Source organism: Cuculus canorus, chromosome 30 (genome assembly GCF_017976375.1).
Source record: "Cuculus canorus isolate bCucCan1 chromosome 30, bCucCan1.pri, whole genome shotgun sequence".
In the NCBI taxonomy this organism is placed as follows: Eukaryota; Metazoa; Chordata; class Aves; order Cuculiformes; family Cuculidae; genus Cuculus; species Cuculus canorus.
In genome coordinates, this window is record NC_071430.1 from 1,024,375 (window position 1) to 1,037,668 (window position 13,294).

The 13,294-nt window shown below is 62.7% G+C and overlaps 1 protein-coding gene across 1 annotated transcript; it reads left to right on the forward strand.

Moving 5' to 3' along the window:
- Window positions 1-2,416: 2,416 nt before the first annotated feature.
- ATG4D (autophagy related 4D cysteine peptidase) lies at window positions 2,417-13,132 on the forward strand. The gene is made up of 10 exons (XM_054051745.1): window positions 2,417-2,504; window positions 3,704-3,787; window positions 4,855-5,028; window positions 7,003-8,665; window positions 8,772-8,836; window positions 8,929-9,071; window positions 9,896-9,974; window positions 10,916-10,992; window positions 11,936-12,055; window positions 12,976-13,132. Exons 1-10 carry the CDS (start codon window positions 2,417-2,419, stop codon window positions 13,129-13,131), a joined length of 2,649 nt encoding a protein of 882 aa, XP_053907720.1. The 3' UTR covers window position 13,132.
- The last annotated feature ends 162 nt before the right edge of the window (window positions 13,133-13,294 follow it).

The following is a 13,294-nucleotide window of genomic DNA, read 5'->3' on the forward strand; positions in this document are numbered from 1 at the left end:
CTCAAGAAGTCTCCTGGGGGTCCCTAAAGGGCTTCTGGGGGTCTTAGTGGGGTTCTGGGAGGTCTCAAGAAGTCTCCTGGGGGTCCCTAAAGGGCTTCTGGAGGTCTTAGTGGGGTTCTGGGGGTCAATAGAGGGGTCCTGTGTCCGGTGTGGACCTGCTGGAGGGTAGGGAGGCTCCAAAGGGATCCGAAGCGTTTGGACCATTGGGCTGAGACCAACGGGATGAGGTTTAATTTTTTGCCGTTACCTAATTAGAAAGGAAAGACCATCCCAGGATTTTGGCTGTCACTACAAATCCCATCGGTTGAGGCACAGGAGATACAAAGTCCTTCTCCGGTGCCACCAGGTTCTTGGAAAGGTTCTTTGTAGAAACGGCGAAGGGAAAAAGCGTTTCAACCCCCTCGAAGTCATAGAATCGCGGAACGCGTTGGGTTGGAAGGGCCCTCCGAGCCCATCCAGATCCAACGCCATGGGCATTGCCGCCTTCCGTTGGGTCAGGATGCTCCGAGACCCACCCAACGTGGCCTGGAACACCTCCAAGAGACGTTTGATCTTAACGCCGGGGCTGAAATGATCTTCACGGCGTAGAGACGGCGCCGTTGGTCGAGCGGTCGCCCTTCGCTCTGCTGACGGAGTCTCATTTTAAGGCCAAAATATTCCTGTTTTGGAGAACGCGGTGAGCCGAGGGACGGGAGAGGAACGGTTGGACTCCATGATCCAAGAGGCCTTTTCCAACCCGGTGACTCCATGATTCCATGAATGGTTTGCGTTGGGAGGGGACCTCAAAGCCCATCCAGCCCCACCTCGCTGCCACGGCAGCTTCCGGCTGCTCGGAGCGGGCCAAGGACTCATCGGCTGTTCCTGAGCTTCTGGTTTCCATCATGGAATGGTTGGAGTTGGAAGGGGATCTCAAAGCCCATGGGGTTCCAACTCCACGGGCAGGGACGCGTCCCGCTGGATCAGGAGCTCCGAGGCCCATCCAACGTGGCCTTGGACCCCTCCAGGGACGGGGCGGCCCTCTAAAGCCCCCCAGAACATCTCCAGGACCACCAGGACCCCTTTAGGTAACCCAAGGATCTCTCCAGGAACCCCCCAGGAGCGCTTCAGGGACCCCCAATGCCCCTCTAGGACCGAGTGAGGGACTCCCAGGACACATCCGGGACCACCAGAATGCCTTCAGGAACCCCCGAACCCCTCTAAGACACTCAAGACCACTTTTAGGGACCCCCCAGGAACCCTCTAGGAACTCCGGGACCTCTTTAGGCTCCTCCAGGACCCCTCTAGAGACCCCCAAGAGCCCTCTTGGACCCCCAAGTTCCTTTTAGGGACCCCCAGGACCCCTCTAGAGCCCCCAAGAACCCCCCCAGGACATCCAGGACCCCTCTAGAGCCCCTTAGGATCCCCCTAGAGACCCCCAAGAGCCCTCTTGGACCCCCAAGTTCCTTTTAGGGACCCCCAGGACCCCTCTAGAGCCCCCAAGAACCCCTCCAGGACATCCAGGACCCCTCTAGAGCCCCTTAGGACCCTCCTAGAGACCCCCAAGAGCCCTCTTGGACCCCCAAGTTCCTTTTAGGGACCCCCAGGACCCCTCTAGAGCCCTTTAGGACCCCCTTAGGGAACCCTCAGCCCCTTTAGGGACCCCCAGGACCCTTTAGTGACCCCCCAGGTCCCTTCTAGAGCCCACCAGGACCCCTCTAAGGTCTTCCGGGACCCATTTATGGACCCCTCCAGGATCCCCAGGACCTATTTACGGTGGGGTTTATTTAAAGGGGTCCCAGGGGGCTCAGGAGGGGTCCTGAGTGTCCTCGAGGGGTCCTGGAAGGCCTTAAAGGGGTCCCATGGGGGTCTTTAGGGGGTCTCGGTGGTCTTAGGGGGGTCCTGGAAGGCCCTAAAAGGGTCCTGGTGGTCTTAGAGGGGTCCTGGAAGGCCTTAAAGGGGTCCCATGGGGTCTTTAGGGGTCCTGGTGGTCTTAGAGGGGTCCTGGAAGGCCTGCGAGGGGTCCTGTGGCTCTTTAGAGGGGTCCCAGAAAGCCTTAGAAGGGTCCCAGGAGGCCCTCTATGGGGCAGAGACCCCTCCAAAGGGCAGAGACTTCCCTACGGAGCAGAGACCCTTCTATGGGGCGCAGAACCCCCTTTCTATGGGGCTGAGAGCCTTCCACCCCTCACTTCCGCCCGGCTTTGTCGCCACTTCCTGCCCATTCCAAAGATGGCGGCAACACATGTTTGCCCGGCCCCATCGCCGCTTCTGGTTTTTGCCCCTTTTCAAGATGGCGGCGGTGCTAAAGACGCGGCCACTTCCGCCCGGTCGCGTCGCCACTTCCGGCAGGCTCTGCCCGTCTCCAAGATGGCGGTAGCGGGCGGCGGTGCCGGTACCGGTCGCGCCCGGCAGGCCTCGCCCCTCCCCGAGCGGCGCCGCCATGAGGGGGGGGAAGGGGGGGGCGAGCGGTGAGGCGGGGGGGCGGGTGAGGGGCCGCGTCCTGGCGGCCTGGAACAGCGTCAGATACGGTGAGGGGGGGGAACTGGGAATAGAGGGGGGAGGACCGGGAATGGGGGGGGGACACCGGGAATAGAGGGGGGAGGACCGGGAATAGAGAGTGGGGGGAACCGGGAATGGAGAGGAGGGGGACCGGGAATGGAGAGGGGGGGAACCGGGAATAGGGGGGGGGGGACCGGGAATGGAGAGAGGGGAACCGGGAATGGCGGGGGGGGACACCGGGAATGGAGAGGGGGGGAACCGGGAATGGAGGAGGGGAACCGGGAATAGAGAGGGGGGGGGAACACCGGGAATGGGGAGAGAATGGGAGGGGGGGGGGGGCACAGCGGGGAAGGGCACCGGCAACTGAGAGGGGAATAAGGGGGAAGGGGCGGAGGGGGGAACGGGAATGGAGGGGGGTCCCTGCCCCATGGAAAGGTTCCCTGCCCCATAGAGGGGGTTCCCACCCCATAGAGGAGACTCCCAGCCCCATAGAAGGAGGGTCTCTGCCCCATAGAGGGGGTTCCCACCCCATAGAGGAGATCCCAGTCTCAGGGTTGGGGGTTCCCGGCCCCATAGAGGGGGTTCCCAGCCCCACAGAAGAGGGTTCCCGGCCCCACAGAAGAGGGTTCCCGGCCCCATAGAGGGGGTTCCCACCCCATAGAGGAGACTCCCAGCCCCATAGAAGGAGGGTCTCTGCCCCATAGAGGGGGTTCCCACCCCATAGAGGAAATCCCAGTCTCAGGGTTGGGGGTTCCCGGCCCCATAGAGGGGGTTCCCAGCCCCACAGAAGGGGATTCCCGGCCCCACAGAAGAGGGTTCCCGGCCCCATAGAGGGGGTTCCCACCCCATAGAGGAGATCCCAGTCTCAGGGTTGGGGGTCTCCACCCCATAGAGGGGTTCCAAGCCCCATAGAAGGAGGGTCCCTGCCCCATAGAGGGGTTCCCGGGCCCATGGTGGGGTTCCAAGCCCCAAAGAAGGAGGGTCCCTACCCCATAGAGGGGTTCCAAGCCCCATAGAAGGGGGGTCTCTGCCCCATAGAGGTGTCCCTGCCCCATAGAAGGGTTTCTGCCCCATAATTGGGGGGCACTGATAATAGTGGGGGGGGAACTGCAGGGGGAAAATGGGAAGGGGGAGACACAGGAATTTGGGGGAGGAGAGGAGGAAGGAATGGGGGTGTTGAGGGTCCCGGTTTGACCCCCGGTTTCCCCTCCCCGGTGTCCCCCCCCAGGTTGGACCCTGCGCTCGAGGTCCCGGTTGAGCAGAGCCGCCCCTCTGCACCTCCTGGGGCGCCGCTACCGCCCCGACAGCCACGGTGAGGGCCGGGGGGGGGAAAGGGGGGGCTGCGGAGAGGATTAGGGGGGGCTCTGGGGTCCTGGACAGGGTTTGGGGGGGGCTGGGGGGGGGAATTGGGGGGAATAGAGGGGCTGGGGGGAGGATTAGGGGGGGGTTGGGGGGGGCTCTGGGGTCCTGGAGAGGGTTTGGGGGGGCTGGGGGGGGAATAGAGGGGATGGGGGGAGGATTAGGGGGGTTTGGGGGGGTCCTGGAGAGGGTTTGGGGGGGCTGGGGGGGGAATAGAGGGGCTGGGGGGAGGATTTGGGGGGTTTGGGGGTCTCTGGGGTCCTGGAGAGGGTTTGGGGGGGCTGGAGGGAGGATTTGGGGGGGCTTTGGGGTTCTGGAAAGGGTTTGGGGGGGCTAAAGGGAGGATTTGGGGGGGTTTCGGGGGGGCTCTGGGGTCCTGGAGAGGGTTTGGGGGGGCTGGGGGGGAGATTGGGAGGTTTTGGGGTTCAGGGGAGGCTCTGATGAGGTTTTTGGGGGGCTCTGGGGGGGTATTTGACAGCTTTAGTTCTTCAGGGTCAGGTTTAGAGGTTCAGGGGGGGCTTTGCGGATGATTTTGGGGTTCAGGGGGGTTTGGGGGGGCTCTGAGGGGGTTTTGGGGGGCTATGGGGGAGGTTGGGAGGTTTTGGGGTTCAGGGGGAGGTTTTGGGGTTCAGGGGAGGCTCTGATGGGGGTTTTGGGGTACTCTGGGGGGGTGTTTGACAGCTTTACTTCTTCAGGGTCAGGTTTAGAGGTTCAGGGGGGGCTCTGCGGATGATTTTGGGGTTCAGGGGGGGTTTGGGGGGCTCTGAGGGGGAGATTGGGAGGTTTAGGGGTTCAGGGGGAGGTTTTGGGGTTCAGGGGAGGCTCTGATGGGGTTTTTGGGGGCTTCTGGGGGGGGTTTTGGGGGTCTCTGGGGGGGTGTTTGACAGCTTTACTTCTTCAGAGTCAGGTTTAGAGGTTCAGGGGGGGCTCTGCGGGTGGTTTTGGGGTTCCGGGGGAGGGGTTTGTTATTTTTTGGGGTGTCTCTGATGGTTTTGGGGTGCCCCCCCCCCCCTCTTCCAGAGGAGCTTCGTCGGTTCCGGTGCGATTTCTCATCGCGGTTGTGGTTCACGTATCGGCGCGAGTTCGCGGCGCTTCCGGAGTCCCTTTGGAGCACCGACTGCGGTTGGGGCTGTACTCTGCGCTGCGCACAGATGCTCTTGGGCCAAACGCTCATCCTCCACCTCCTGGGGCGCGGTGAGGCACCCCAAAATCCCGGGGGGGACCCCGAAATCCAGGGGGGACCCCAAAACCTGGGGAGGGAGGGGGTGGAAATGGAGAGAGGGGTCTGAAAGCTGAAAGACACCAAAACCCTGAGAGAAAGGGGGAATTAGGGGTTTGTCCGGCAAATTATGGGGGGGCTGAGGGGGACCCCTATATCCAAAGGGGGACCCTGAAATCCAGGGAGGACCCTGAAATCCAGGGGAGACCCCAAAAATGAGGGGGAACCCTAAAACCTGCAGAGGGAGGGGGTGGAAATGGAGAGAGGGGTCTGAAAGCCAAAAGACACCAAAACCCTGAGAGAAAGGGGGAATTAGGGGTTCGTCCGGCAAATATTGGGGGGCTGAGGGGGACCCCGAAATCCGAAGGGGGACCCCGAAGTCCAGGGGGGACCCTGAAATCCAGGGGGGACCCCAAAAATGAGGGGGACCCCTAAAAACCTGGGAGGGAGGGGGTGGAAATGGAGAGAGGGGTCTGAAAGCTGAAAGACACCAAAACCCTGAGAGAAAGGGGGAATTAGGGGTTCATCCGGGAAATATTGGGGGGCTGAGGGGGACCCCGAAATCCAAAGGGGACCCTGAAATCCAGGGGGGACCCCAAAAATGAGGGGGACCCCTAAAAACCTGTGAGGGAGGGGGTGGAAATGGAGAGAGGGGTCTGAAAGCCAAAAGACACCAAAACCCTGAGAGAAAGGGGGAAATAGGGGTTCATCCGGGAAATATTGGGGGGCTGAGGGGGACCCCGAAATCCGAAGGGGGACCCCGAAATCCAGGGGGGGAACCTGAAATCCAGGGGACCCCAAAAATGAGGGGGAACCCTAAAACCTGCAGAGGGAGGGGGTGGAAATGGAGAGAGGGGTCTGAAAGCTGAAAGACACCAAAACCCTGAGAGAAAGGGGGAAATAGGGGCTCATCCGGCAAATATTGGGGGGCTGAGGGGGATCCCAAATCCAAAGAGGGACCCTGAAATCCAGGGGGGACCCCAAAAATGAGGGGGACCCCTAAAAGCCTGGGGAGGGAGGGGGTGGAAATGGAGAGAGGGGTCTGAAAGCTGAAAGACACCAAAACCCTGAGAGAAAGGGGGAATTAGGGGTTCATCCGGGAAATATTGGGGGGCTGAGGGGGACCCCGAAATCCAAAGGGGACCCTGAAATCCAGGGGGGACCCCAAAAATGAGGGGGACCCCTAAAAACCTGTGAGGGAGGGGGTGGAAATGGAGAGAGGGGTCTGAAAGCCAAAGAGACCCCAAAATCCTGAGAGAAAGGGGGGAAATAGGGGTTCAACCAGCAAATATTGGGGGGCTGAGGGGGACCCCGAAATCCAAAGGGGGACCCCAAAAAACCCGATGGGGACCCCCAAAAACCTGAGGTGGGACCCCTAAAATCTCAAGGGGGGATCCCAAAACCCGAGGAAGGACCCCTAAAACTCAGGAGGGACCCCAAAAAACCCGGCAGAGACCCCAAAAACCTGAGGGGGACCCCAAAAACCCAGGAGAGGACCCCTAAAAGTCATGGGGGACCCCCAAAAACCCGGTAGGGACCTCCAAAACCCAAGGGAAGACCCCTAAAAACCTGAGGGGGGATCCCCAAAACCCAAGGAGGGGACCCCAAAACCCAAGGGGGGGCCTCAAAATCCAAGGGGGCCCCCAAAAGCCCAGGAGGGGACCCCTAAAAACCCAAGGGGGACCCCCAAAACTCGGGAGGGACCCCAAAACTCAGGAGGGGACCCCCACAACCCGAGGGAGGACCCCTAAAAACCCGAAGGGGGACCCCCAAAACACCCGAGGGGGACCCCCAAAACCTGGGAGGGACCCCAAAAACTCAGAAGGGGTCCCCCACAAACCCAAGGGGTGACCCTAAAAATCCCGGGAGGGACCCCAAAACCCAAGGGGGGACCCCAAAACCCAAGAGGGGACCCCAAAACCCCCCCTGACCCCCCCTTTTCTCCCCAGACTGGATGTGGCCGGAGGCTCCGGCAGAGCCGGGGTCGCGGTCTCGGCGGCCGAAGGACCCCCACGACGGGCACAGCACCCCCAGTTTGGCACCAGCGCCTCCCAGTTTGGCACCAGGGCCTCCCAGTTTGGCACCAGGACCTCCCAGTTTGGCACCAGGATCTCCCAGTTTGACATCAGGACCTTCCAGTTTGGCACCAGGATCTCCCAGTTTGGCACCAGGATCTCCCAGTTTGGCACCAGGACCTCCCAGTTTGGCACCAGGACCTCCCAGTTTGGCACCAGGACCTTCCAGTTTGGCACCAGGACCTCCCAGTTTGGCACCAGGATCTCCCAGTTTGGCACCAGGACCTCCCCGGATGGAGATGGGATCCATTGGGGCGTCCCCGGGACTCCTCAGGAGGGCCCTGGGATCAGCTCGGATGTCACCGGGACACCCCAGGATGGAGATGGAATCCACTGGGGTGGCACTGGGACCTACTGGGATGGCACCAGGATCCGCTGGGATGTCACTGGGATCACCAGGACACACCAGGATGTCACCGGGACCCCATGGAACGCCACCAGGATCCACTGGGATGTCATTGGGATCCCATGGGATGTCACCAGGACACACCAGGATGTCACCGGGATCCACTGGGATGTCACTGGGATCACCAGGACACACCAGGATGTCACCGGGACCCCATGGAACGTCACCAGGATCCACTGGGATGTCACCGCGATCACCAGGACACACCAGGATGTCACCAGGATCCACTGGGATGTCACCGGGATCACCTGGATCATCACCAGGACGTCCAAGGATGTCACCGGGACTCTCTGGAACATCACCAGGACACACTGGGATGTCACCGGGATCATCTGGAATGTCACCGGGACACACCAGGATGGAGACAGGATCCACTGGGATGTCACCGGGACACACTGGGATGTCACCAGGATCCACTGGGATGTCACTGGGACCCCCTGGAACATCACCAGGATCTACTGGAATGTCACCAGGACACACCAGAACGTCACCGGGACCCCCTGGAACGTCACCGGGACCCCCTGGAACATCTCCAGGAGCCCCTGGAACGTCACCGGGACCTCCTGGAATGTCACTGGGACCTCCTGGAACATCTCCAGGACCTCCTGGGATGTCACCGGGACCCCTTGGAATGTCACCAGGACCCCCTGGAATGTCACCGGGACCCCCTGGAATGTCACTAGGACACACCAGGATGTCACCGGGACCTCCTGGAACATCTCCAGGACCCTCTGGAATGTCACCGGGACCCTCTGGAATGTCACCAGGACCCCCTGGAACATCTCCAGGACCCTCTGGAATGTCACCAGGACCCCCTGGAATGTCACTGGGACCCCCTGGAATGTCACCGGGACCCTCTGGCACATCTCCAGGCCCCTCCGGGACGTCCCCGGCATCGGCTGAGCTGCCCCGACGCCCCCCCAGGCCCGAGCGGGGTCCCTTCACCGCTTCGTCCCCCGTCCCCCCTTTATCGCCGCAGGACGCCGAGCGGTGTCACCGCGCCATCGTCGCCTCCTTCGCCGACCGCCCCGGCGCGCCCTTCGGCATCCATCGCCTCGTGGAGCTCGGCCGCGGCGCCGGCAAGAAAGCGGGGGACTGGTACGGCCCCTCGGTCGTCGCCCACATCCTGCGGTGAGTTTTTTGGGGGGACCCCTCCCTCTCTCCACCCCTTCATTTCTGGGGGGCACCGGGACCCCCTCCCCCAAAAGGACTCGGCTTTTATCCCCGATCGGCGCAGGAAGGCGGTGGAATCGTGTCCGGAGACGCGCGGCCTCTCCGTTTACGTCTCCCAGGACGGCACCGGTAAGCGCCGGATTCGAGGAGGAGAGAGGGGTTGGATTGGATTTGGGGGTTCAGGATTTGATCCCCACCCCCGGGGGGGTCTTTGCCGGTAGTTTATAAAGGGGACGTGGCCGGGCTGGTGCGCGGCGAGGCCGACGGCGGCGGCGAGACGGAGTCGCGGCGAGCTGTCGTGGTGCTGGTGCCGGTGCGGCTCGGCGGGGAGAGCCTCAACCCCCTCTACGTGGACGGCATCAAGGTGGGAAGCGCCGACCGAGCGGCTCCCGGTTGTGCCAAAGGGCTCCCAAGCGGCTCCCGGTTGTGCCAAAGGGCTCCCGAGCGGCTCCCGGTTGTGCCAAAGGGCTCCCAAATGGCTCCCGGTTGTGCCAAAGGGCTCCCAAAGGGCTCCCGGTTGTGCCAAAGGGAGCCTGAGCAGCTCCTGGTTGTGCCAAAGGGGCTCCCGCTTGTGCCAAGGAGCTCCTGAGTGGCTCCCGGTTGTGCCGAGGAGCTTCCGAGTGGCTCCCGGTTGTGCCAAGGGGCTCCTGAGCGACTCCCGGTTGTACCAAAGGGCTCCCGAGTGGCTCCCGGTTGTGCCAAATGGCTCCTGAGTGGCTCCCGGTTGTGCCAAAGGGCTCCCGGTTGTGCCGAGGAGCTCCCGAGTGGCTCCCGGTTGTGCCAAAGGGCTCCCGGTTGTGCCAAAGGGCTCCCGGTTGTGCCAAGGAGCTCCTGAGTGGCTCCCGGTTGTGCCAAAGGGGCTCCCGAGCGGCTCCGGGTTGTGCCAAAGGGCTCCCGGTTGTGCCAAGGGGCTCCCGAGTGGCTCCCGGTTGTGCCAAAGGGGCTCCCGAGCGGCTCCGGGTTGTGCCAAAGGGCTCCCGGTTGTGCCAAGGAGCTCCCAAGTGGCTCCCGGTTGTGCCAAAGGGCTCCTGGTTGTGCCAAAGGGGCTCCTGAGCGGCTCCCGGTTGTGCCATGAGGGTCTCCCGGTGCTGTGAGAGTCTCCCGGTTGTGCCGTGAGGGTCTCCCGGTTGTGCCGTGATGGTGTCCCGGTTGTGCCGAGCGCGCGGCGGTTGTGCGGTGTCTCCGCAGGAGCTGCTGCAGCTCGAGGCGTGTGTGGGTGTCATCGGGGGACGGCCCCGGCACGCGCTCTACTTCCTCGGCTTCCAGGGTACGGGGGGGCCCCGAAACCCCTCTGCACCCCCAAAACCCCCCAAACCCCCCTCTGCACCCCCAAAACCCTCCCCACCCCCTCCCTTTACCCCTTCGGAACCCCCAAACCCCCCCTTTACCCCCTCTGCACCCCCAAACCCCCAGACCCCCCCTCTGCCCCCCCCACCCCCCCTTTACCCACTCTGAACCCCCAAACCCCCCCTTTGACCCCCCCAAATCCCATTTTGCCCCGTCTGCCCCCCCAAACCCCCTTCTGCCCCCCCAAACTCTCTTTACCTCCTCTGAACCCCCAAACCCCCCCTTTGCCCCCCCAAACCTCCTCTGCCCCCCAAAACCCCCCCTTTGACCCCCCCAAATCCCTCCTTTTGCCCCCACTGCACCCCCAAACCCCCCAACCTCCCCTCTTTACCCACTCTGAACCCCCAAACCCCCCCTTTGACCCCCCCAAATGCCCCCCTTTTGCCCCCTCTGCCCCCCCAAACTCTCTCTTTACCTCCTCTGAACCCCCAACCCCCCCCCCTTTGCCCCCCCAAACCCCTCCTGCACCCCCCAAATCCTTCCCCCCTCGGCCATGAGGGAGGGGTCCCTGTTGATTTGGGGGTTCCCTATTAATTTGGGGGTTCCCTATTGATTTGGGGGGGTCCCTATTAATTTAGGGGGTCCCTATTGATTTGGGGGGGTCCCTATTCAATTGGGTGACCCCTATTAATTTGGGGGTTCCCTATTAATTTGGGGGGTCCCTATTAATTTGGGGGTATTCCCTTTTAATTTGGGGGGGTCCCTATTTATTTGTGGGGGTTCTCTGTTGATTTGTGGGGGGGTCCCTGGTGGTTTGGGGGTTCCCTGGTGATTGGGGGGGCGGTTCCAGCCATGAGGAGGGGTCTCTGTTGATTTTTTGGGGGGGGGGGGTCCCCCAATATTTCCCTTTCTCCCCCCCAGACGATTCGCTGCTCTTCCTCGACCCCCACCTCTGCCAGTCCAGCGTCGACACCTCCCGACAGGGCTTCTCCCTCCAGGTGACAAAGGGGGGGTCCCCCAAACCCTGGAGCACCCCCAAACCCCCCCTGTGACCCCCCAAACCCCTCTGACCCCCCAAACACCCCCTGTGACCCCCCAAACCTCTCTGACCCTCTAAACACCCCCTGAGCCCCCCCTAAACCCCTGTGACCCCCCAAACCTCTCTGACCCCCCAAATCTCCTCAGCCCCCCCAAACACCCCCTGTGACCCCCCCAAACCCCTGTGACCCCCCAAACCTCTCTGACCCCCCAAACCCCCCCTGTGACCCCCCCAAACCCCTCTGACCCCCCAAACACCCCCTGTGACCCCCCAAACCCCTCTGACCCCCTCAATCACTTCAGTCCCCCCAAACCCCTCTGACCCCCCCCTAACTCCCCCTGACCCCCCCAAAACTCTGCCCCCCAAAACCTCTTCTGACCCCCCTCAAACCCCTCTGACCCCCCAAACACCCTCTGAACCCCCAAACCCCACTGACCCCCCAAACAACCCCTCTGACCCCCCCAAACACCCCCTGAGCCCCCCAAACCCCACTGACCCCCCAAACCCCTCTGACCCCCCCAAACACCCCCTGAGCCCCCCAAACCCCTGTGACCCCCCAAACAGCCCCTGAGCCCCCCCCAAACCCCTGTGACCCCCCAAACACCCCCTGTGACCCCCCAAACCTCTCTGACCCTCCAAACCCCCCCTGTGACCCCCCCAAACCCCTCTGACCCTCCAAACCCCCCCGAACCCCCCCAAAACTCTGCCCCCCAAAACCTCTCCTGACCCCCCCCCAAACCCCTCTGACCGCCCCCAAACCACTTCAGTCCCCCCCAAACCTCCTGAGGCCCCAAAATCCCAATCCCCCCCAATCCCCCTGACCCCCCCCAAAACTCTCTGCCCCCCCAAACCCTTCTGACCCCCCCAAACCCCTGTGACCCCCCAAAACTCTTCCCCCCCAGTCCTTCCACTGCCGCTTCCCGCGGAAGATGCCCTTCTCCAGGATGGATCCCAGTTGCACCATCGGCTTCTACGCCGCCGGCGGTGCCGAACTGGAGGCGCTGTACGACCGTCTGTCCCGCGTGAGCCCCCCCGAACCCCAAAATCCACCCCTGAACCCCAAAATCCACCCCTGAACCCCCAAATCCTCCCCTGAGCCCCTAAACCCCTCCCAAATCCGCCCCAAATCCCCTCCTGCTTCTACGCCGGCACCAAACTGGAGGCGCTGTGCAACCGTCTGTACCGTGTGAGCCCCCCCGAACCCCAAAATCCACCCCTGAACCCCCAAAATCCACCTCTGGACCCCCCAAATCCTCTCTGAACCCCCAAAAACCCCTCCTGAACCCCTAAAACCCTCCCAAATCCTCTCCTGCTTCTACGCCGGCACCAAACTGGAGGCGCTGTGCGACCGTCTGTCCCGCGTGAGCCCCCGCGAACCCCAAAATCCACCTCCGAACCCCAAAATCCCCCTCTGAACCCCCAAAATCCCCCTCTGAACCCCTCAAAATCCTCTCTGAACCCCGAAAATCCCCTCCTGAACTCCTAAACCCCTCCCAAATCTGCCCCAAATCCCCTCCTGCTTCTATGCTGGTGCTGAACTGGAGGCGCTGTGCAACTGTCGTGCGTGAGCCCCCCCTGAACCCCCAAATCCACCTCCGAACCCCAAAATCCACCCCTGAACCCCAAAATCCCCTCCTGAACCCCCAAAATCCCCATCTGAACCCCTAAACCCCTCCCAAATCCGCCCCAAATCCCCTCCTGCTTCTACGCCGGCGCCGAACTGGAGGCACTGTGCGACCGTCTGTGCCGCGTGAGCCCCCCCCGAACCCCAAAATCCTCCCCTGAACCCCCCCCGAACCCCTAAATCCGACCCAAATCCCCCCTTAATTAACCCGGGGACCCCAAAATCCATCCCAACTCCTTAGTCTTCATTGGGGGGGGCAGTCAGTTTTGGGGTGCCCCTCCTCCCCCCGTTTCTAACCCCTCCCTTTCCCCCCCCCAGGTGCTGGCCCCCCCCTCAGCGCCCCGGTACCCCCTTTTCACGCTGACCGAGGGGTGCGCGCCGGAGCCCCCCCCGACCCCCCCAAACCCTCCGGGGCCCCCCTGCACCGGCAAGCGCCCCAAAACCCCCGCCGGCGACGACTTCGTCTTCCTGTGACCCCCCCCCCTCCTGCACCCCATAACGGACTCAGGAACCCCCAAAACCCACCCTGGGACCCCCCCCGCACCCCAAAACCACCTCAGGACCCCCCCAAAGCCCACCCTGGGACCCCCCCCTGCACCCCAAAACCACCTCAGGACCCCCACAAAACCCACCCTGG

What these genes read in the sequence shown, in the direction of transcription:
- ATG4D (XM_054051745.1), top strand. Translation starts at nt 2,417, where the DNA reads ATGAGGGGGGGGAAGGGGGGGGCGAGCGGTGAGGCGGGGGGGCGGGTG. An exon ending in CCTCCACCTCCTGGGGCGCG is followed by an intron (nt 5,029 to 7,002) that starts GTGAGGCACCCC and finishes TTTTCTCCCCAG; the next exon opens with ACTGGATGTGGCCGGAGGCT. An exon ending in TGTACGACCGTCTGTCCCGC is followed by an intron (nt 12,056 to 12,975) that starts GTGAGCCCCCCC and finishes TCCCCCCCCCAG; the next exon opens with GTGCTGGCCCCCCCCTCAGC.